The sequence below is a fragment of the Chelonoidis abingdonii genome, chromosome 3, assembly GCF_003597395.2.
Source record: "Chelonoidis abingdonii isolate Lonesome George chromosome 3, CheloAbing_2.0, whole genome shotgun sequence".
Classification (NCBI taxonomy): Eukaryota; Metazoa; Chordata; order Testudines; family Testudinidae; genus Chelonoidis; species Chelonoidis abingdonii.
In genome coordinates, this window is record NC_133771.1 from 114,266,944 (window position 1) to 114,289,591 (window position 22,648).

General features: G+C 41.0%; 1 protein-coding gene across 1 annotated transcript in view; it reads left to right on the plus strand.

The window, feature by feature from the left end:
- The window catches only part of UTRN (utrophin), a 615,035-nt gene extending 592,695 nt beyond the window's left edge, over window positions 1-22,340 (plus strand). Inside the window, 4 exon segments of the mRNA XM_075064018.1 lie at window positions 7,577-7,685; window positions 9,361-9,447; window positions 18,937-18,959; window positions 20,118-22,340. Coding sequence (XP_074920119.1) covers window positions 7,577-7,685; window positions 9,361-9,447; window positions 18,937-18,959; window positions 20,118-20,126 — 228 coding nt within the window. The 3' untranslated portion in view covers window positions 20,127-22,340.
- Window positions 22,341-22,648: the final 308 nt, after the last annotated feature.

Genomic DNA, 22,648 nt, shown 5'->3' on the forward strand with positions numbered 1-22,648 from the left:
GTTCCGCCCTTGGTCTCCCTGAACATCGATCATCCCTCTCTGGATTCAAGGACTGGTTCGCTGCCTCGATCTCCGGGACACCAATGTTCATATATCCATACGTCCTACTCGAGACAATACCTCAGGTTTGTGCTCCAATAACAACCACTTCCAGTTTATGCTTCTCCCCTCGCTGCCTGTCCACAGCCCTTCAGATATTCACCAATGTATCAAGTTGTTGCGCCTTCCTTCACGGAAGGCAGGTGCAAGGAGTGTATACGTAACGACAGCAGTGCATCTCTCTCTGTTACCGGCCTACCATCAGTTAATAGTATAAGGCAGAGAGAGGGGCAGTTGTCGTGGTTTAGGGTAGGTGTACATCTTGCATCTGCTCCTCCGTGTGTAAGGATGGCTGGCAACAACTTCGAATATGCACTTGTGTGAATTCGAAGGCTCTGTTGGACAGGGAACGAAGGGGGAGAAGCAATAAAACTGGAAGTGGTTGTTTTATTGAGCACAAACCTGAAGTATCTGTCTGGGCGCGGGAGCAAAAGTGGTAGGACGTATGGGTGCTATATGACAACCTGCGATGTCCGGAGATCGAAGGACAGCGAAACCGATCCTCTGAATCCAAGAAAGAATGTGTGGGATTGATCGAGTTCAGGGAGACAAGCGAACTCCAGCTTCACATGAATCTGTGTTTGAGACCACTTGAGTCTAGAGAAATGGGGTCTAGACCCCCTTTGACTTTGGGAGGAAGTTGGGCATATTATACAGGAGTCTCCTTTAGTCTCCTTTAGTCCTGAGGGAACCTCCTCTATGCCCTTGCGGCGATGAGGTAGTTTCACCCGCATCTTCTGGAATAAGGAGGTTGCTCATGAGAAGGGTCCCTGAAGATGGATGGGGGAAGCCGGATGAGAAGTAAAACCTCTGCTCCCAGATCTGGACTTTAGCAGTCAAATCTGGTGCTTACCTGAACTCCCAAGCTCACTACCCTGCATTGAGATATTTTCTTGCTGCCACCAACTAGGACTATGTGGGTTCTACTACCCCCCCCCCGAGTCACCCAACCTTCCTCCGGTCTGTGTGGACCCCCAAGACCCAGAGCTCCTGTGGGCGGTCTCCCTGTCTTCTACTCCAAGCTTCCCCCCTTATCCCTGGGATTAGCCGGTGGGAGACTACTTCCCGTCTTGAATACATAACGAGAGGGCAAGTCATCTAGCGGTCCCCGAGGGCTTAGTTGCTCACAGCTAATTCACAAGTAGCACCGAAGGAGGATTCCCCCTTCCAAATCATGGTCTCGTAGCATAAACTAGAGGAAAACTTCAAACACAATGTATGAAACAGAGGGATGGATTCTTTTTCTCTTTCCTTCATAGCCTGGTTCTTCCAGGAAACAATAGGAAAATAGCCGCACATCTGGCTTTTCCCTTCCTTTGCCTCATAAGAAAAGAAACTCCCCAAGCCAGTTTGGTTGCAAAAGAAGCTTTGATATAAAAAGAAGAGCAAATACAAAAACAAATCTAAACCTACCATGACCGAAATCTTCATTTACATGGCTCTTGCTTTATTCAGAAAATGATAGTATAAACAGTCTGATTTAAATATGATGTTAGTCGTCCCGATTAAACCAGTCCAGCAGAGGGCAAGGAGAATCAGACAATTAACATTAACATCACAAACCACAAAACTCATCACAGAACCCTGAAATGTGACGCTTCTGATTTCCATTGTGACGATCACAAATGTATTGGGAGACAAATACTCAATTGAAAGGGATGAGAAGAGTTGGAGTTAGAAGAAGGAACTTTGTTTACCCAAATTGCTCTGATTAAACGAAACAAAAGGAGCCGGAGTATACCATATTTCCTCTGCCCCTGCACTGGGGTAGTAGGAACCCCAATAGTCCTAGTTGGTGGCAGCAAGAAAATATCCAAGCAGGTAGTGAGCTTGGGGGAGTTTCAGGTAAGCACCCAGATTTTGGACGCTAAAGTCCAGATCTGGGACAGGAGGCTTTTACTTCTCTCCCTTCCCCATCCATCTTCAGGGACCCTTCTCATGAGCAACTCCTTATCCAGAAGATGCGGGTGCTCCTCGCCGCAAGGGCAGTAGAGGAGGTTCCTCAGGAGCTAAGGGACTAAGGGACTCCTGTTATTTCCCAATCCCCAAAGTCAAAGGGGGTCTCAGACCCATTCTAGATCTGTGGGGTCTCAACAGATTCATGGTGAAGCTGGAGTTCCGCATTGTCTCCCTGAACTCGATCATCCCCTCTCTGGATTCAGAGGACTGGTTCGCTGCCTTCGATCTCCGGGACACGCAGTTTCATATATCCATACGTCCTACTCGCAGACAATACCTCAGGTTTGTGCTCAATAACAACCACTTCCAGTTTATGCTTCTCCCCCTCGGCCTGTCCACAGCCCTTCAGATATTCACCAAGTGCATATCAGTTGTTGCCGCCTTCCTTCACCGGAGGCAGGTGCAGGTGTATACGTAACACAACAACTGGCTGCTCTGGGGGCACTCCAGGGAGTGCCAGAAGCTCAGATATGTATCATGAGGTCCATGTTCATCAGACTGGGCCACCTCAGTGAGAGCAAGTCGATGCTGATATCAACTCAAAGGGTAGAGTTTATCAGGGCAGTGCTGGACTCAGGTTGTGCCAGAGCATTCCTGCCAGAGACCCGTTTTCTAACTCTCAGACTCCATTCAAGGTTTCCAACAGTACCCTACCACCACAGCAAGAGCCTGCCTGAGACTACTCAGTCACATGACATCTTGTACATACATGGTACAACATGCCAGGATGCATCTCAGACCTCTCCAGATTTGGTTTGCATCAGCATACCACTCGGGATGCGACAGTCTGGACTCTGTGGTCACTCTTCCAGGTCATGTCCTCCAATCCATGGGCTAGTGGCTCAACCAACAAGACATGTCCCTGATAATGGACGTGTCGGTGCTGGGGTAGGGCCGTCACCTAGGGGACCTTCAAATGCAGGGCCTCTGGTCTCAAGATGAGCTTGCACTCCACATCAACATCAAGGAGCTGAGAGTGGTTCAATTAGCGTGACAGACCTTCCAGGTCCACTTGAGTGGTCAATGTGCAGGAGTCATGACAGACAACACAACTGCAATGTTTTGCATAAACAAGCAGGGTGACACCGATTCTGCTCCCCCTCTGTTAGGAAGCTCTTCAGCTGTGGGAGTTCTGCATTGTGCCAATTCAAGAAATTTGCAGGGCGGCAACATGGTCCTCAGTGCACACATTTGCCACTCATTATGCCATGACCCAGCATGCTAGAGACGATGTAGCCTTTGGCAGAGCAGTGCTCCAGTCTGTCGTTCCATAACTTACAACTCCACCTCTTCGGTAGGGCTTGGGAGTCACCTAACTGGAATTGATATGAGTTAAGGACTCGATGAAGAAACGGTTACTCAACTTCTTTTGTTCTTGGAGATGTGTTGCTCATGTCCATTCCAGACCCACCCGTCTTCCCTTCTGTTGGAGTAGCCCGCAAGAAAGAACTGAGGAAGCGCCAGGTCGGCAGGGTCATATGTTGAGTGCCATAGAGGTGCCACTCCAAGGGGCTCCACAGCTGACCCGATGGGTGCTGCTAGGGGAAGAACTTTCAGACGACTGCACATGGCGCACACATCTAATTGGAATGGATATGAGCAACACATCTCGAAGAACAACAGTTACGAGAAGGTAAGTAACCATCAACTATCAGTGATCCATCTAGTCCAGTATCTTGAGATGACAGTGGCCGTTACCTGGTGTTTCAGGGGAAGATTTTTTTTAAACTTCCTTTATAGATGGCTGTGCAGTAACATGCTCTTGAGGGAAATTTCTATTGAATTGCAGATAGTAATTAGCCTGCATCATAAAATATGAAGGGTTACATTCCTTACGACTCTTTATTCTATCCAATATAACTGTGGATATTCTTCTTATTCATGTAATTGTGTAATCCTTTTGGAATCCTCATAAGCTCTTTTTCTCAATAATATCATTTGGCAGTTAAGGTGAATTCTGTGTCGTGCAACAACAAAAAAAATTACTTGTAGCAGGTTTGCCTTTTAATTTTATTGTCCTCCTTGGTTCTTTCTGACTGGGTAAATGAAAGAGCACAATTCACCTTCACTCTACAGTTCATTGTTTTAAACTCATCTATCATGTCACCTCTTCTCTGACCTAAATAGATCTAAATTCCCTTTGTTTTCATATGGGAGTCATTTGATGCTTCTAATCATCTTGGCTGCCCTTTTCCAAACCATTTCTCTTTCTGCTCTTACCCTTCTTGAGGTGGGGTGGTCAGAACTGAGTGCCATATTCAAGGTGAGGGTGTACCACTAATTTACGTAACATTTTCCATAGTTTTGGTATGCCTTTCTAAACAAACGCTTAACATTTTCTTTGCTTTTTTACCCACTACTACACACTAAACAGGTGGTTTTTAGTGAGTTGTCTACAGTGACATCTTGGTCTTTTTCCTCGATGATTCACTTAGAACACATCAGTGTTTGAATAATTCCAATTGTACTTTCAAGGGCGCATTACTTTGCTTTGTTTTATGTGAAAGATCATTAATGCATTGATTATCACCACTGGTCCTAGTGTGGATTCTTGGGACACCCCACTATTAACCTTCCATACTGACCATTTATTCCTTCTTTTTCTGTCTCTTAGCCAGTTTCTAATCCATGACAAACCTTTACCTTCAAAGCAGTCCCTTCTTTGTTTTCTTGTGAGGGATTTTATCAAAGCTTTTTGAAAGTCCAAATAAAATTTATTTTTTGCTTTTCCTTTAATTTTATTGACTTCCTTAAAGAAATCTGTTTTTAAAATATATGATTTAAGAGATCATTTTTCACCACTGATGAGATGGATGGTTAGCTGACTGTCACAATGTTTCTTTATAATAATCACTAGTATTAGTCTGAAAATAGACTGTCCTATTTACAGTAATTTTTTTTGCCATCACTGGCAGTTCTCATGATCTGTTTGTTCCTGTCTTCTGTCAGCTGCAAGACTGTCTTTTCTCACTCAGCTCCCCAGTTACAGCGAGTAGCCTCATGATCGCTGTTTGGGTTAATAACCTGTCAATGAAAGCACTGGTACTTTTTTCTCCAGTAGATGCAGAGTGGGTATCTCTATACACAGATGTGTGGGGAGAAAACTAATGAAACTTAAAAACCGTCCTGCCATAACAGTCTGATCTGTATTTGAGAGTGTTGAAGGAAATTTTTTTGGGAACAAATGCAGCAGAAATATGCATCACTCACATATATCCCAGGCCACAATTCAGAGGTGAGCGTGCCGTTTTTATTTTAGCAAGCCCAAAGGATTGGTAGCTGTCACACAACATTGTCATGTCTGTCTGTCTGTCTGTCTGATTATAGTGCCAAACATGGAGCCGAAACAGAACTGGCATGTGACAGTTTTGACACCTACATGCTAATTGTAAAGAAGAGAAATAAAAAGGCTATTTTCTTTTTCTTCTTCATCTCTTTTAGAAACTACAGGTTCCATGCCACACAAAAACAAGACCCTATTTCTAGGGACATTACAAATCTGTGGTGGTTCTTTCCTACTTGACTAATCTACTGAACAGACCTGCGTCTGACGAAGTGGGCATTCACCCACGAAAGCTCACGCTCCAAAACGTCTGTTAGTCTATAAGGTGCCACAGGATTCTCTGCTGCTTCTACTGAACAGAGGTTTCATACAGGGCCTGATTCTGCTCTATTGACGTCAATGGGAGCTTGCCAGTTACTTCACTGGGCACAGGATTAGACCATAAGGAGGAGCAGGGGTAGAGTACAGTTCCCCTTCTTTTTGCTAAAAGCAGAGAGCTAGCTTCCCTCATTCTCTTACTACTGGAGTAAGGTTGTACCCAGCAGAGATAGCTGAGGTGGGTGCAGGAGAAGGAAGTTGATGCCTGGCTGAGGTTTCCTGTGGCTCCTTGTCTTTCCCACCAGCGGGTGGAAAAGCAACAGCAGCTGACAAGGGAAGAAGAGAGAGTTTCTTATTCACGTCCTAGCCTCTAAACCCTGCCATCTCCCTCTGGAGGGAAGACAGTTGCATGGGGCATCTGATACAGAGGCCTATTTTAAGCGATAGGTTACATACCACAGTTGTTAGTTGTGCAATTTCATATTTTGAGTTCCTTCAGAACTTTTGGGTGAATATCATCTGGTGCTGTTTAATGTATCAATTTATTCCAAGACCACCTATATTGACCCCTCAGTCTGGGACAGTTCTTCAGATTTGTCCTCTAAAAAGAATGGCTCAGGTATGGGAAATCTCCCCTACAGCCTCTGCATTGAAGACCGATGCAAAGACTTCATTTAACTTCTCCAAATGGTCTTGTCTTCCTTTAGCGCTCCTTTAGCACCTCAGTTGTCTAATGCCACCACGGGTTGCTTGGCAGGCTCCCTGCTTCTCAAGTACTTCAAAACATTTTTTGCTGTTAGTTTTTGTCTCTTGCTAGTTGCTCTTCAAATTCTTTTTTGGCCTATCTAAATACACTTTTATACTTGCCAGAGATTTATTCTTCTTCCTATTTTCCTCACTAGGATGTGACTTCCAATTTTAAAGGATGTCTTTTTGTCTCTAACTGCTTCTTTTACTCTTCTGTTTAGCCATAGTGGCATTTTTTTTGTCCTCCTAATGTTGTTGTATTTTTAATTTTGAGTATATCTTTAGTTTGAGCCTCTATGATGATGGTTTAAAAAAGTTTCACTGCAACTTGCAGGCCTTTCATTCTTGTGACTGTTCCTTTTAATTTCCATTTAGCTTGTTTCTCATTTTTGAGTGATTCCCCTTTTTGATGTTAAATGCTACTGTTCTGAATTTCTTTGGTATTTCTCCCCCTACAGAGAGGTTACATTTACCTACATTATGGTCGCTGTTACCAAGCCGTTCAGCTATTTTCATATCTACACACACACACACACACATTTTTTAAAATGCACACTCCATGCATTTTAGAATAGGCTATAACAAGCAGCTGAAGTTTGAAACTTCATTTGGACATAATTCTTCTTGAAAACTAGTGTGTGTTTGACGTGGTGTTTGGGCAGAATTTTATAAAGTTATATGAGACTGAGCAGTTCAGAGTTAACCTCTCCTCAGGTTTCCAAGATAGTCTAATGGAAGACCCTAACCCCTTTGTAAGATCCTTTCATATTATTCCTTCCTGGCCTGACCTACGGGTTTGGGCAAGAAGAGTGGATTGTTTTGTGTAATGGAGATTGTTTCTCTAGGAACACATGCACAGCCAAACACTGCCTTAATGTGAGGGAGCTAATTGGAGGCTGATTATGACAACATTGAAAAGTCAAATCTTTTTTATAAATTATTTTCCTGGAAGCTATTATCTTCCTAAAATCAAACTATATTTGAACAGAGATGAGTGGAGGAGAATTAAAAGGAAACAAGAAATAACATGAGAAGAGAAAAGCAAGAAAAATGGATGACAATGATTTAAAAGGGAGCAATGTACACACACACGCAACTTGGTATCTGTAATTTACATAAATTTCTGCATTACTATAATGATGGAATTTTTGTTTCTTAAACATTTTTCAGCCTGAATCGGATTCCAGAGTTAATGGAGTCTCTTCCTGTGCTTCACCCCCGTATTCTGCTCACAGCTACTCATTTGATCAGGACACCAGCTCACAGTTTCATCAGACGGGTTAGTGCTTTGGTCAGATATTATGCCATGTTTGTCTACAAATGGTTGGAATCAGTTTTACTGATGTGTGCCTAAAGTAGCCATATCAGTCCCATTATGAATTTGTAGCTAACACTGCTGGGTGCAAAGCTCACTGCAATTGACAGTAAGAGTTTTTCAGAACTGACCCAATCCCTTAATGCACCGAGGGAAGAATTAAATCCCATCGGACTGAAGGAACCTATAGCAGTGGTGTGCATCTCACATTATATGGATTGGCAGCAAAGCACTCTTTCTTTAAAGACAGCAAGTAGTATCATTTCCTGGGTCTAAATGCAATTCTGGGCATTATAAACCTCTTCGTCTCATAGTGACATTCTGATGAAAAAAGACTTTTATTTGTTAGGACTTCAGTGGGACTTAAGTTATGCAGGCCCTCTGCACGGGGTGAATCTTACCCTAAATGGGTATTTTAAACCTTATTCTATTGGAACCTCAGTAATTTGCACCAATGACTGGGAAAACCTTTGCAGATAAACACTAAAAAGCAAGACTAATGCATCATGCTTTGTTCCATCAACATACTTTATTCATGTATTTTAACAGTTGATGTACATGCTAATTACCATAATATTATATAGATGTAGTACTGCATAGTGTTTTGTAAAAGTAATGGAGCTATACTACTACAGGACTATGGGTCCAGTTCAGGACAGCACTGAAGCACATGCTGAAATCCATCCCTACCAGGACAGCACTTAATTCAAATTCACATTGACTTCAGTTGAACTTAAGCACGGGCTTAAAGCCCTTAATAGGGTTAAACTCTTGACTCAAGGCCTCAGTGATTAAATCTTTGCTAAGAGGGGACAAACCACCACTCCTTGTGTGCAAATCATTGAACTATGGATAATCTGATTCCAATGCAATGGAAACAATTTAAAAAAAATATTGATTTTTGTTTTTCATACTGAGGCATTTTCTTTCAGTTTTGGCATAAAAAATGTAAATGTGATATGGAACTTTTGTCATGCTGTTTTCATGAATTGATAGATTTATATATGATGCTTTGTAATAACACCGCCAAAAGTGAAGCAAACAGATTTTCCTATTCATTTCATTGGCTGAATTTCACAAGCCCTTTAAGAAACAAACAAGCAAGCAAATGGCCTGAAAAACATTTGCACTGTTAGGCTTGCTGATGCATATTGAACAAAGACTAACTGGAAGATAAATGTTTTTTGAAAAATCTCAGATTTGTTTGTTTTGGAAATGACATGACAAATTGTTTGAAAATAGAGCAGAATATCAAATGTGCAGCTGCCAAATATGCTTAACAAGTTGAGAGAATATTTTATTTATTTTAACAGTAAGTTCTTACATTCTGCTTCATGTGGGCAATTTCCTTTGGTTAAATCTCAGGAACAGTGGTTAAGACTTAATAATAAACAAAAAATGAGATTAGTTGTTAATTGATAATTGAACTTCCACCTCCCCTCCTAAAACTGGCAATTATCAATGAGCAATTCCTGCACATTACATTACAAATGCTTCAAGTAGGGGGTTCCGGTTTAAATATAAAAGAGCATTTAGCCGGTAGGTTAGATGAGAATGACTTTCAGAATTTATTGTCTCCTTTTTTTTTTTTTCCCCCTCCATATTAAATTCGTTGCTCATCTTGTTTTCATATCTGCAGATGACTTGTTAGGCCCACCTCATGATACAAGCACAGATCTAACAGATGTTATGGAACAAATCAACAGCACGTTTCCTACTTGCTGCTGTAAGTGTTAAGTATAGTGAAATCTGTCTCCCTCCCCTCCCCCGCCACCCATTGTGTCTTTCTCCTTGTCATTCTCTGGAAACTTAACGCAGAGCAGTATAGATGTGAGACTGAAGCTTATTTGCAAATAAGTCATATGCAGAATATTGACCCAGAAAAATGAAGCTTAACTCTGATAAGAACGTTTCCCAAGATGTGATGGCTGTGTAATCCTGTTCTTTGAAACTGTTTAACATACATAGCGAGTGATAAAATGGAAGCCAAATCAAATCATAGTCATCCTGTGTTTAAAAAAGAAAAAATATTCACTCTAATGTGGCCTACTTTAAGAAAAGCACATTGCTTCAAACAAGATCTTCATTTGTGTCTAGAAGAAATGGAGATTCTCTGCTGATGTAAACAGAGTTATGCTCACTTATACCAGCAGTAAATGTAGCCCTGGAATTCTGAGTGCGGGTGATTGAATTTAGTGAGAGTTGGGGGAAAATAGGAGCTGCAGGATTGGCTCCTTCACCGCACCACTGACCTCCCAGATCAGGAATCTGTGCAATTTTCTAGGCAGTGACTGCTCCTGATCAGGGGGACACCAACCTTACATTGTACTTGCCCACAAGAAATGAACATGTTAATACCCAGCACTTCCCTGCTTTAATTCACAGGCAATTAAAATATAATAGTATCAATTAAAATATCTTCAAATAGATCAAATATAACCATATAAAATATCGAGACACACACATCAGGCATTGCCTCCTGAGCCTGACCAGATTGACCCACATAAATTCACCCAGTGAGAGCACTCTCTGGGGATGCCTTTCCAGCATCGAGGGGTGAGGCTCAGTTGCCTTCCTTGGAATGCCTTCTCCCATGCCCCATAGAAAAGACACTCTGTTGACATGCAGGAAAGGCATGGAAACTGGACCAGCCATGGAGAGAAGTACGAAGGGTTGCAGATGGAGAGAGAATTATGGTCTCTCTTACAATGCTGTGAAGGCTCCCTAGTAAAGATTATACAGCTGGAGGTACCTCAGACATCTGTGATCGCTTTACAGCAATTAATACATGTATCTGCTGACCTCTCTTCCTATTGAGTGTTGATGCATTCTCTATTCACACAAGATTGAATCGCTTTAGTTCTGCCAGCATTTTGTATATGTTATTGTTCCTAGCAGTGGGAGCTTGTGTTTATAATATGTAACAAATTTGTTTTCAGTATTAGCTAAGCAAGAGCAAAAACATCCATAAACACTTGAAAGCTCTAGTGTTCAACAATATCTTCATAAAGCTTTGTTTTTAATGTCCACAAAAAAAAAAAAAGGTTGAGGGCTTTTTATCTCTTATTCCTGCCAAAGAAGTCACCTATTTGCTCACTGTTGTATTCTGTTTCCCAAACTCTGCTGAACCCTATTAAAACACTTCCTTTATCTCTGATACACACTTTGCATGTCTTTGAAGCAGGGCTGGCGCTTCCATTGAGGCGAACTAGGCAATCGCCTAGGGCACCAGGATTTTCAGGGGGCGGCATTTTGCTGGGGGCGCGGCAGGCCGCTCCAGTGGACCTGCCGCAGTCATGCCTGCAGAGGGTCTGTTGGTCCGCGGCTCCGGTGGATCTCCCGCAGGCACGGCTGCGGTAGCTCCACCGGAGCCACAGACCAACAGACCCTCCGCAGAAATGGCTGCGGCAGCTCCACCGGAGCTGTGGGAGCAGCACGTGGGGCGGCGAAAAAACTCTAGCGCCGGTCCTGCTTTGAAGCATTGCATCAGAGAAAATGCATTTTACACATTTTTGAGAAAGCAGCTTAGTATCTTGCAAAACTTGGCTTGTTTCAACAGTCCCCTGAGGTCCTGAGTTAGTGCTAGATTCCTGGCCACTATAGTGCATGTAAGGGCCTAATTCTGAGAGGTGCTGTGCTCCAGGAACTCTCACTGAAGTCAGTCGGTAATGCTGGTGCTCAGCGCTGCTCAGATTTGGCCATAAGACTGTTTCTTTGTCACTTCAGTGAATGGAAAATGCAAAGAAAAAGTATCTCCTCCTCATGTTTTTTGTTTTGCTTTTGTGAAGGCCTGTAATGCAATGGTGAAAGCAATATGAGGTTAGATTATGGTTGGACGTGCTCAGATCCACAGGGAATGGAAGGTTCTTCAGCTCCCTTGCATTCCTGTTCTAGAGACAGCCATAATCCCACTCTGTGCTTTACCTGAACAGGAGTGGAAGAATCTACTGGCCACAGCAACTCTAAACTCCATGCCCTTTCTACATTGGGGAGTGGTACTGAGCTTGTAATAGTGGTTCTGCATCTTATTAAAGGGTGCCCTCAGCCCCACCTCTGATATGAGTTTCCCTAGCACCACCAGAACATTCCTCACAGAGTTAGCCACAGTCTTTCCAGCTGACGTGATCCCCTCCTGTTGTCCCCAACATCTCCCCCACCCCTCCCCCAAATGCAGGAAGCTGTTAGTCACAATATAACTCCTGGGCTTTGCTAATGGTAATATCAGCCACTTTTGCCAAAGTCTCACCAGTAACCATTGCAAACTAGTGCTGTTAGCTCAAAATAGAATTTCGTTTGAGAAGTTCACTTTGAGAAATTCCTTCACTGCAACCTGTGCCTTTTTATGTTCCCCTTTCATGAAGCTAGAGTAGCTCCACTTACATTAAACTTTACACCTGCTGTTTTATTTATAAACCTTATTTTAGGTCTCTATCTCACTCATTTAAAAGTACATCAGGCTAAGATTTGGTTTTTGAGAGGTAGGTCCAAACGCTAATTATTTTGCTCAACAGTGGTGCAAAATGGTTATGTTGTGGTTCTTACATACTGAGTAATCAAAAAGTTTGGAGCAGATTCAAATAAGTTGTGGGAGAGGGAGGTTTAAGACCATTCTAACTGTAAAGTAGTGTTCAGTTTTAAAAATTGAAGCTTAGTAAAATATTCATCCTCATTAAGGAGTTTGGTTTCTTCTGCTAGTTGGGGGAGAAGGGGTCAGATCAAGAGGGCAGGTAATTTAATGTTGAAACACATCTAACGTGTATTATTCAGTGTGTGTTCCAGAATAACTTCTGCTATAAATGTTGGATGATGAGTTCTACTTATGATAAAAGTATATGGGAGGTGTGCACATTTGATGAGTCGCATTGTCTCTTACAGCCATTAATGACAGCAATGGGTGAAATGTAATGGCTTATTTTGCTGTTCTGCTGGGATGTCAGCTGTGAAACTGTCTATGAATCATAACCGTTCAATTGATTATGAACTGATGCCCTCCTTAAGTCCCCTTGCTAATCCCGGTGAAGGAGGACCCAAGGGAGAGGGGGAGCCCTTGCCCTGCTCCCTCGCATCCAAATGAGCAAAGTGGTTGTTCTTCCAGGACCCCTCTGTTTTTCCTCTTGCACCTTAATTGTGCTCTTCAATTCCCCAGCAATTAATATAATTAGTTATTTATAGTGCTTCGAACTTTGCAGTCAAAACATATAAATGCTAATTATTTCTTATTCATTATTTTTATGGCAATTTCTAAGAATCCCAAACATAGATTAGGGCTCCGTTGTGGTAGACATTGTGCAGACAATTAGCACGGAAGCAGGACCTTCCTCAGGGATCTTACTTTCTAGGATGTAAGATTAGGGCTATCAAGCGATTTAAAAAAATTAATCAAGATTAATCGAGCTATTAAACAGTAATAGAATACCATTTATTTAAATATTTTTGGATGTTTTCTACATTTTAAAATATATTGATTTCAGTTACAACACAGAATACAAAGTGTACAGCACTTGCTTTATATTTTTATTACAAATATTTGCACTGTAAAAACCAAAAGAAATAATATTTTTCAATTCAGCTAATTCAAGTACGATAGTGCAATCTCTTTATCATGAATGTTGAAATTATAAATATAGAATTATGTACAAAAAACACTGTTTTACTTTTGAATGCAATGTAAAACTTTAGAGCCTACAAGTCCACTCAGTTCTATTTCTTGTTCAGCCAATTGCTCAGACAAACAAGTTTGTTTACATTTGCAGGAGATAATGCTGCCCACCTCTTGTTTACAGCGTCACCTGAAAGTAAAAGCAGGCATTCAGATGGCATTGTGATAGCTGATGATACAAGAGATTTACATGCCAGATGCACTAAAGATTGATATGTCCCTTCATTCTTTGACCACCGTTCAGAGGACATGCATTCATACTGATGATGAGTTCTTCTTGATGATAATCCAAAGCAGTGGAGACTGACATATCTTCATTTTCATCACCTGAGTCAGATGCCACCAACAAAAGGTTGATTTTTTTTTTTATAGTAGTTCGGGTTCTATAGTCTCCACATCGGAGTGTTGCTCTTTTAGGACTTCTGAAAGCATGCTCCACACCCCGTCCCTCTCAGATTTTGAAAGGCACTTCAGATTTTTAAGCTACAGCACTCAACCCAAGGTATCTTTAGAAATCTCACATTGGTACCTTTTTTGCGTTTTATTTAATCTGCAGCGGAAGTGTTCTTAAATCGAACAACATGTGAGGGGTCATCATCTGCGACTGCTATAACATGAAATATGTGGCAGAATGGAGGTAAAATAGAGTCAGAGACATACAATTCTCCCCCAAGGAGTTCAGTCACAAATGTATTAATGTGTTTTTGTTTTGTTTTTTTAACGAGCATTATCACCATAGAAGCATGTCCTCTGGAATGGTGGCTGAAGCATGAAGGGGCCTATGAATGTTTAACATATCTGGCACGTAAATACCTTGCAATACTGGCTACATGCAAAAGCCTGTTCTAACTTTCAGGTGACATTGTAAATAAGAAGTGGGCAGCATTATCTCTTTAAATGTAAACAGACTTGTTTGTCTTAGCAATTTGCCTGAACAAGTAGTAGGACTGAGTGGACTTGTAGGCTCTAAAGTTTTACATTGTTTTGTTTTTGAGTGCAGTTATATAATCAAAAAAAATCTATATTTGTAAGTTGCACTTTCATGATAGAGATTGCACTACAGTACTTGTAAGAGCTGAATTGAAAAATACTATTTTATCATTTTTACAGTGCAAATATTTGTAATAAAAATAATATAAAGTGATCACTGTACATTTTGTATTCTGTTGTAACTGAAATGAATATATTTGAAAATGTAGAACAGCATCCACAAATATTTAATAAATTTCAATTAGTATTCTATTGTTTAACAGTGCAATTAAAACTGCGATTAATTGCGATTCATTTTTTAATCTCAAATATTTATTTAGTTAATCGTATGAGTTAACTGTGACTAATTGACAGCACTAAATAAGATATTTACTAATAGTACAGGTATTGTTGTCATTCCTTAACTCAGTTTGTTGGGGCTGAGTATTTCAGCATGTGAGATGAGGCACTGTTGTAGAATGAGACAAGGACAAAGTACCTTCTGTCATTTTGTAAGACTGTAATGTTAGAGTACGGCCAGTTTTTTATATGTAATTTCCCTGAGGGTATGGCTACACTTGAAATTTCAAAGCACTGCCGTGGCAGCACTTTGAAGTGTGAGTGTGGTCGGAGCGCCAGCGCTGCACGTAAACCACATCCTCTATGGGTGTAGCTTGCAGCGGCACTGATTTACACTGAGCTTTTACAGCGCTGTATCTCGCAGAGCTCAGGGGGGTGTTTTTTCACGCCCCTGAGCGCGAAAGTTGCAGCGCTGTAAAGTGCCAGTGTAGCCATATCCTGAGTTAGACTCAGTGAGGAGCCTGGGAGCAAATTCATGATAGCTGCAGTTTCAAAAAAATAAAACCTAATGGAAATACGGTCCCTCAGAAGGCCTTCTGTAGTGAAATCTTACAATCCAAAATATAATCTGTTGGGAAAGCTTTGTATGTTGTAATGACATTAACTGGTCCATGGGACTATAATAAGGGTCCATTATCCTCAACAGATACAATACTTTTGGCCTTTTTCTGGAGTCAGAAAAACATTTGTTTTGTTTTTTTCCACAGACTAGCTGTAAAGGAGGAAAATTAACTATGAAAAATAAGAATTCTTCTAGTGTTTGCTCATATCTATTCAATTCTAGGTGTGTGCGCACTCACATGCACATTTGCCTTAGCAGTATCTGTAGGGTCGGTTGCAGGGCCGGCGCTACCATTTAGGCAACCTAGGCAATGGCCTAGGGCGCCAGAATTTTGGGGGGGGGGCGCTATTTTGCCGGGGGGGCGGCACGTGGGTCCGGTGGACCTACCGCAGTCATGTCTGCGGCAGGTCCGCCGGAACCTTTAGACCAGCGGACCATCCGCCGAAATGACTGCGGCAGCTCCACTGGAGCCTTTCCCGCAGCGGACCGTCCGCCGGTGTGACTGCGGTAGGTCCACTGGACCCACGGGCGGCGGCGAAATGGCCGTCCGCCTAGGGTGTCAGAAACTCTGGCGCCGCTCCTGGTCGGTTGTGGTGCATTCTGGAGTCCTCCACTCATGCATCAGTATATCAGGCGCTGGCAGCCCTATGCCCTTTGAGTTCCCTTGCTGCCCCAGAGCACCTCTCACTTGCCCTGCAAGTGGTCAGCGGTTTCCTTCTTCACTTTGTGTATTAGAGCTGTAAATAGTTTTGTTTACTGTAGTTAGTGAAGTATCTGTTAAGCACTGTAATTAGTAAGATAGGGTCCAGGCGGGGCATGCCCTGGTCTCTGGGTTTGAAGCCCCAGGCTGACTGTAACAGGCCTGTGCCTGTTAGTGACCCCCAAGGCAGCTGCCTGAAGTGCTCGAGAGAATCGCATGTAACAGAAAGATAGGTAACTGGCAGGGCTGCCCAGAGGATTCAGGGGGCCAGGGACAAAGCAATTTTGGGGGCCCCTTCTATAAAAAAAAAAAGTTGCAATATTATAGAATACTATATTCTTGTGGGGGCCCTTGCAGGACCTGGGGCAAATTGCCCCACTTGCCCTCCCCCCCCCACCCACTGCCTCTGGGTGGCCCTGGTAACTGTGTTTTCCCTCTGGGAAAGGGAGGCTCTCTGCTGCTGAAAGCAGATAAAATTATCCAGTTTTTTTGTTTTTTAGAGGTGGGAAGATATTCTGTTGTGTATTCTACCACCATTTTTTTCTTTTGTCTCCTGGATCAGGTTTCATATAATTAGAGCTCAAGTTAGAGGGCTTTTTATGACAAAAGAATGTCAGGTAACATACTTCTTTAATAACCATTTCATAAAGGTGTATAGACTGTGCCCACTACTGGAGGATTTATTGCAGCAAACAAGAATTGAGTTCCTCCAGACTAAAGCAGATTCCCCAACCTACTATAACTAATGGGAGCCTTGTAATAGTGTGTTACTATCCCAGCTCGAAGTCCTTTGTGCTTTACAAAGTTTAATCGACGTTGCTTACGTGGACTGAATGTACATGATGCTTCAGCAATCCCATCCTTTCAGTAATATGGGGTATTAAATATCTTCTGCACTAACTGCCACCAAGTCTGCTTCTATGAGGTACTGAACATCTCCTACAAGTTGCTCAATGCCACCACTTTCCTGTACCTTCACTGGGAATTGAGAGCACTTAAGCGCAGAACCACAGGATTTAGGGACCTAACTCTCACTTTAGGTACCTAGATGCAAAGTCTAGATACCTTGACATGCTCAAAACCCCTGCTAAGCTGCTATCTAACCCTAGATGTTCCTAAAATCCCATGGTGCCTAAATTTACACTGTTAAAGTCCCCTACATGCCTACATTTCCACTGCTGGGCATGTGCACTGCTGCCTCACCCATCAGCGTAGGTTCAGTTGTGCTGCTGTAAGCTCTCTAATATAGAGAGAGCATTTATTTTCACAACACCTCTGTGAGGTAGGAAAGTGCTGTTATCCCAGTGTTACAAATGGGGAGCTGAGGCACAGAGAGCGTAAGCAACTAGCACAAGATCACCAAGAAGTCTGTGGCAGATCAGGGAACTGACCTCAGGTCTCCCAAGTCCTAGGCTCTTGCCATAACCGCTGGACTATCCTCACTCTTGGTAGAGCATTCTGGTTTTATTGGCTATCTAGTTTTTTGAAATGCCCACGTTGGTATGAAGTGTGCTCTGTACTAGTACACTGATGTGTTACACAGGAGCACAGGCCTGTGTAGACATCTGTGATAGACCGGTATCTTTAAAATAAATACAAAGAGACCGAAGAGGGTGCAGTTTAGCCACAACCTCTGTAAACACTTGAGTTTACTAGCATGTACCAGAGGGGAAGTTGGTGAATACAATCTGTTCTAATTTGTTACAGCCAAAGGGGTAGCTAGAGATTTTAATGACACTTACTTATTAACCTTTGACGTGTAACCTTACTGATGTGCTGCTAAACAGTTCTTTTGTGAAAACGCTACTGAGACCACGTCTAGACTATGCGCCGGATCGGCACGTTAAAATCGATTGCTCGGGGATCGAAATATCGCGTCTGGTCTGGACGCGATATCTCGATCCCAGAGCGTGCTTAGATCGATTCTGGAACTCCAGCTAGACGACTGGACTTCCGGATTCGACACAGCGAGCCGCGCGGATCGATCCCGCGCGGTGAAGACGGGTGAGTAAATCGATTTTAGATATTCGATTTCAGCTACGCTATTCTCGTAGCTGAAATTGCGTATCTAAAATCGATTTAATCTCGTAGTGTAGACCTGGCCTGAGATTTCTTCCCCCCTGCCCCATTTCATTTTTGCTGTTTGTTCTTTAGCAATTTCTAAAAGACTTCCTGAAATGCATTCAGTTTAATGAAGTAAATACTTGGGGTTAGCTGTGGAATATAGCTAACTGCATATTTGCCAAGGATATTTCACAGTGTTTATTTGTGTGTGTGTTTGTGTGCTGCTTTCCCTCCCACACCCTGACCTTTACTCTTTCTTCTACATTGTTGAGTCTCTCACTAACCTTCATTAATATGCTTTGTAAATCTTGCTAAATAGAGCACTGGTTCATCTGTTAAAATGTATCCAAAGAAAATCAATTGGGGAAAAAAATATTGTGGAACTTAAGAGAGAGAGTATTAGCATAACATACTATTAGCATAACCCTAAGGAAGTTAGTGTACAAGTCCATATAGCCTTTGATTCCTAAGAGCATCAGTTGTTTTTATGGTTGCACTCATAATAAGCTATGAGTTATCCACATAGTTAACACAATATTTATAATATTTATATTATTACTCTTAACTGAATCCACATTGCTCTAGAATGACTCAATTTATCATTCACACTACTGTAATGCAGCAATCTTAAATATTGTATAGATATATAAGACACAAAGTGTTAACTGTCAGCAACTCAGATGTTCATTGTTTACAATGATGTGATAAATCAGAGTAATTATGACGCTAAGAAAATTATGCCTTGGCCGTCAAAGCACCATTCAGCTCCTTTATATTTTATGAAGTTCAAATATGAAATTTTCCTCTCCTTGTGTTGCAGATATTCTCTGACAACAGTAATATTTAATTCTCACACTATTCTGTACTTTTGCATTTTAACTTTTTTTTTTTTTTTTTACAGCAAGTCTCACTGGCAGACCGCAGGTATGGTACATGGTGCAGTCTTTCAGTAGTGTTAATGTAATACAGGCAGAAGAGCTCCTTTGGTTTTGTAACAAATTATTGGCTTTCAGGTATACACATTCAGCTGACAAAAACAAAGCAAACTAGTTTGATTTAAATGCTACTGATTTTTTGTATCAGTAAGTCAAAAAAGGTAATTCAAAAACAGATGCCACTTTTTTTCTTGGATGGAATGTTTGCTAATAAAACTTCAGTAATTCCTGTTATAAGTTGCAGAAACATAACAAAAATAGCATATGCTGTAAATATATATACTAATTATATAAGAAAGTAACACTGTATGTCTATAATAACAGAAATAGTCTAGTTTTCATGGCTTCTCCCAAATTATCATAATTTCTGAAGGGAGTAAATTAAATTATGTCTTACAGTCAATGATTAAATAACTTGGGGCTGCAGTCCCTTTAATTCCTCCCCTCTCCCCATAGTTTAACTTGCATTGTTTTCCAGAGAAGAACCTTACTTTTTAACAGGCTTTCGGAGGACTTTAAACATGCCCCCTGAGTTCTCTGATGAAAGTTCCATACCCTCAGTTTTTGTAGTGATACAGTATGGTAAGAAGATGGCCAGACTTACAAATCTGTCACTCCACAATTTCCACACCCATTGGAGAAGGGGTGCTATTCCCTGAGTACAGGAAGTAGCCTAGCTCCAAAACTTGGAAGCAAGTATCCTGGCCTAGTGGATCGAACATGAAGCTAGAAGCTCTGTATTAATTCCAGCTCCGCCACTGACTCACTATAAGGCTTGGACAAGGCACTTCCCTGTATAAATGCTAAGCATTATCATCTGTGGTTGTAATACCCAGGAAGCCCACACATTTTCTGTGGCCCATCTTTGGCCCAGATTCAGAAATTCAGCAAGAACTTAAATGGTAAATTGCGAAAATTGTTAAAGCACTAACCACAAAGCACTTTAAAAGGCTTGTTTTTAGCACATGCTTATAGTTAAACCAGGACAAGTGTTTTGCTGAATCCAGAGCCTGTAAGCCTAAAACTTGGAATACTCCATTTATTTTAAATTACCTCAAAATTTCGTATTTGCACTCTGTCATGGGTGTTCAGGGCTCTGCGCTGTGTATGTAAATAGTAGTGTGACATTTATTTCTCATCACTATAGGCAATGTGAAGTACTCATTTGGAAGGCAACCAACACTTCCTGACCTAGCAGCATGGCCCTCTTCTACAATTACCAATCCCAAGTTCTGCTTAGTCAGAAGACTGCCTGGGACCTTGGAACATGCTGTTCAGCTCTGATTGTGTGTTCTACTTGAAATAGTAAAACACTGAATACCCAAAGATGAGGAAGTTATGTTTTTATATTATGTTCTTTTTTTCTTCTTCTTCTTCTTTTTCTTCCCTTTCTATGCAACTGTAAATTAATGAATAGTGCAGTATTTGGAATTGATTATACATTTGTCATTGGTTTGTATAAATATATAGCACTGGGAAAGGGGACGGGGGCTTTATATACATTCTTTTTAATAACAGTAAAGAGAACTGCATAGAGTTTGGAGCAAAATTACATTTATACATTCCTTTCAGTTCTTTGCATTTACATTGCTGAAACATTTATTTTCTGACACACTCGCTGTTCTGTACGGGTTATTTATAATTGTGTCAGTCATCTAACCAGATAGATTTCTGAAGACCCTTCAGTTGTCTCCAAGATTGGCAAAATAACAAGTTCACATAACTTGCACAATTATTATTTAATAAAAAAATCACATTGGCAACATGTGAAGGCTAAGCTCCATTTAACAATTGTAGACCCTCTTTTAAAATTACAATAATAAGCCCTATGCACCAAAAGGGTATTTCTAGATTTTATGTTGTCTAATAGGGTTTTTTTTTGTTTTGTTTTTAGGATTTATTTCAACTCAGAAATCAGGCGATAGCTACATAAAGACTTAATAATATTTTAAGTTGTTTTAATAAGATCTCTCTAACTAAGTGCAGCTTTATTTTGCCCCAGAGACAAAGCTTTGTGGTTCCAAGTTGTGCCAAACATTTTTTTAAAGCCTTGATTCTCCAGTTTGGAAAGTAAAGGCCAGTTACCAGGGATCTTATACGTAAGATCTGAACGTACACACACTTTTTTTTTTTTATTATTCCTTTTGGAAATATCTAATAAATTAAGAAGCCCTCTCCAATAATATCAGGGATGGAGCATTTTCTTTAAACCAGTTCAGGGCACCTGGGTATTTTCATTCAGTCTTGCTCTTTATTTTTGAAAAGCTAATTTGTTGTTCATTTATTTATGTGCTTAAGGTAGGGAGAATTTTGGGAAGGTTGTGTCACTGATTTATGATGCAAATACTCAAATTAGCAATCGGGTGGTGGGTTCTTCTGCCTTCACTGTTGAGTTTACAGTGTTGTATGGACACTTGCTTTCATTTCAGAACATGTATTTGATTGGTAAATGGCATGCAATAATCAATTTTCAGATATAATGAGAGGAAACAAATTTGTATCCTAAAATGTTGTTGAAGAAAAATCTCTGGTCTTGGAAAAACCTACAAATTGGGTAATTCTATTGATACTGATTCTAGAGATTATGCAGGTAAAACATCAGGATTTGTTAATACCTGATTATCTTCACTGAGGTTGTGCCTACCAGAATGTCCTACATTCATAATTTTCACTCACCAGTGTATGCTTAAGGCATGGTCTGAGCACAGGTTCTAATTCCGACTCTGATGTGGATTCTATCTGAAGCCGTGGGCAAGGAATTTAACCATTCTGCCTCAGTTTCCCCATCTGTAAAATGGGATGATAATACGTACCTACCTCTCAGAGGTGTTGTGAGGCTTAATTAGCTAGTGTCTATAAAGTGCTTTGAAGATTAAAAGTGCTATATAAATAGTATTATTTTTGGATGGGGGAATGGAGGAATTGTCAAGGTGGGAAGGGGAGAGACTGGCTGTTATAGGATTCCTTCGTCTAGGAAAAAATATATTTTAGTAGAGTTATTTTGAGAAGGAAAATAGTTTTACAGGAGAGGAAAAGCCATGACTGCCTTTCTACCTCAGACCCAGATTTGTGAGTAGTATTGAAAATAGCTTTATGCTCTGTTCTCTCCAAGGTATTTTGTTTTTACCAGTCCACATCATATCAAAGCAAGAAATCCTTTTTAAAAATTCCCTGAATTGAAAAGGTCTCAGTAGTCAATTTGGTGGCTTTTTTGTTCTGACTGTGAAAGGTTATGTATAAAATTGTTTTTCTGCCTGTGTTTGTATGCAAGCTATGTCTTCTACTCTGCTGCCAAGCAAAAGCTACTTAAAACACTACATTGTAACATTCTTCCTCTGAGACAATAATAAATAAAAGGAATATATTGCAGTAACATTGAGAAAATGTATGGCATTCTTTTGAGTTTAGTGGTAGAGAATGATCACACCTCTCCCTTCTAATCTGGATACATATTATACATTTCATTTGGAGTAAAATTAATTTTAACACAAGATTGCTTTGATATTCCTCAGCTCAGAAGTAAACCACATTTTAAAAACTATTCCCGTGGGATACCATTTCAGGCTTCAAGGTACATTTATGAAAACAACATATGGGGAGAAAATAACAAATCTGTGCATATTTTTCTGCAGTTTTCCTTCCTTGGTGACATAGACACTATGCAATCCTTCTCTGCTG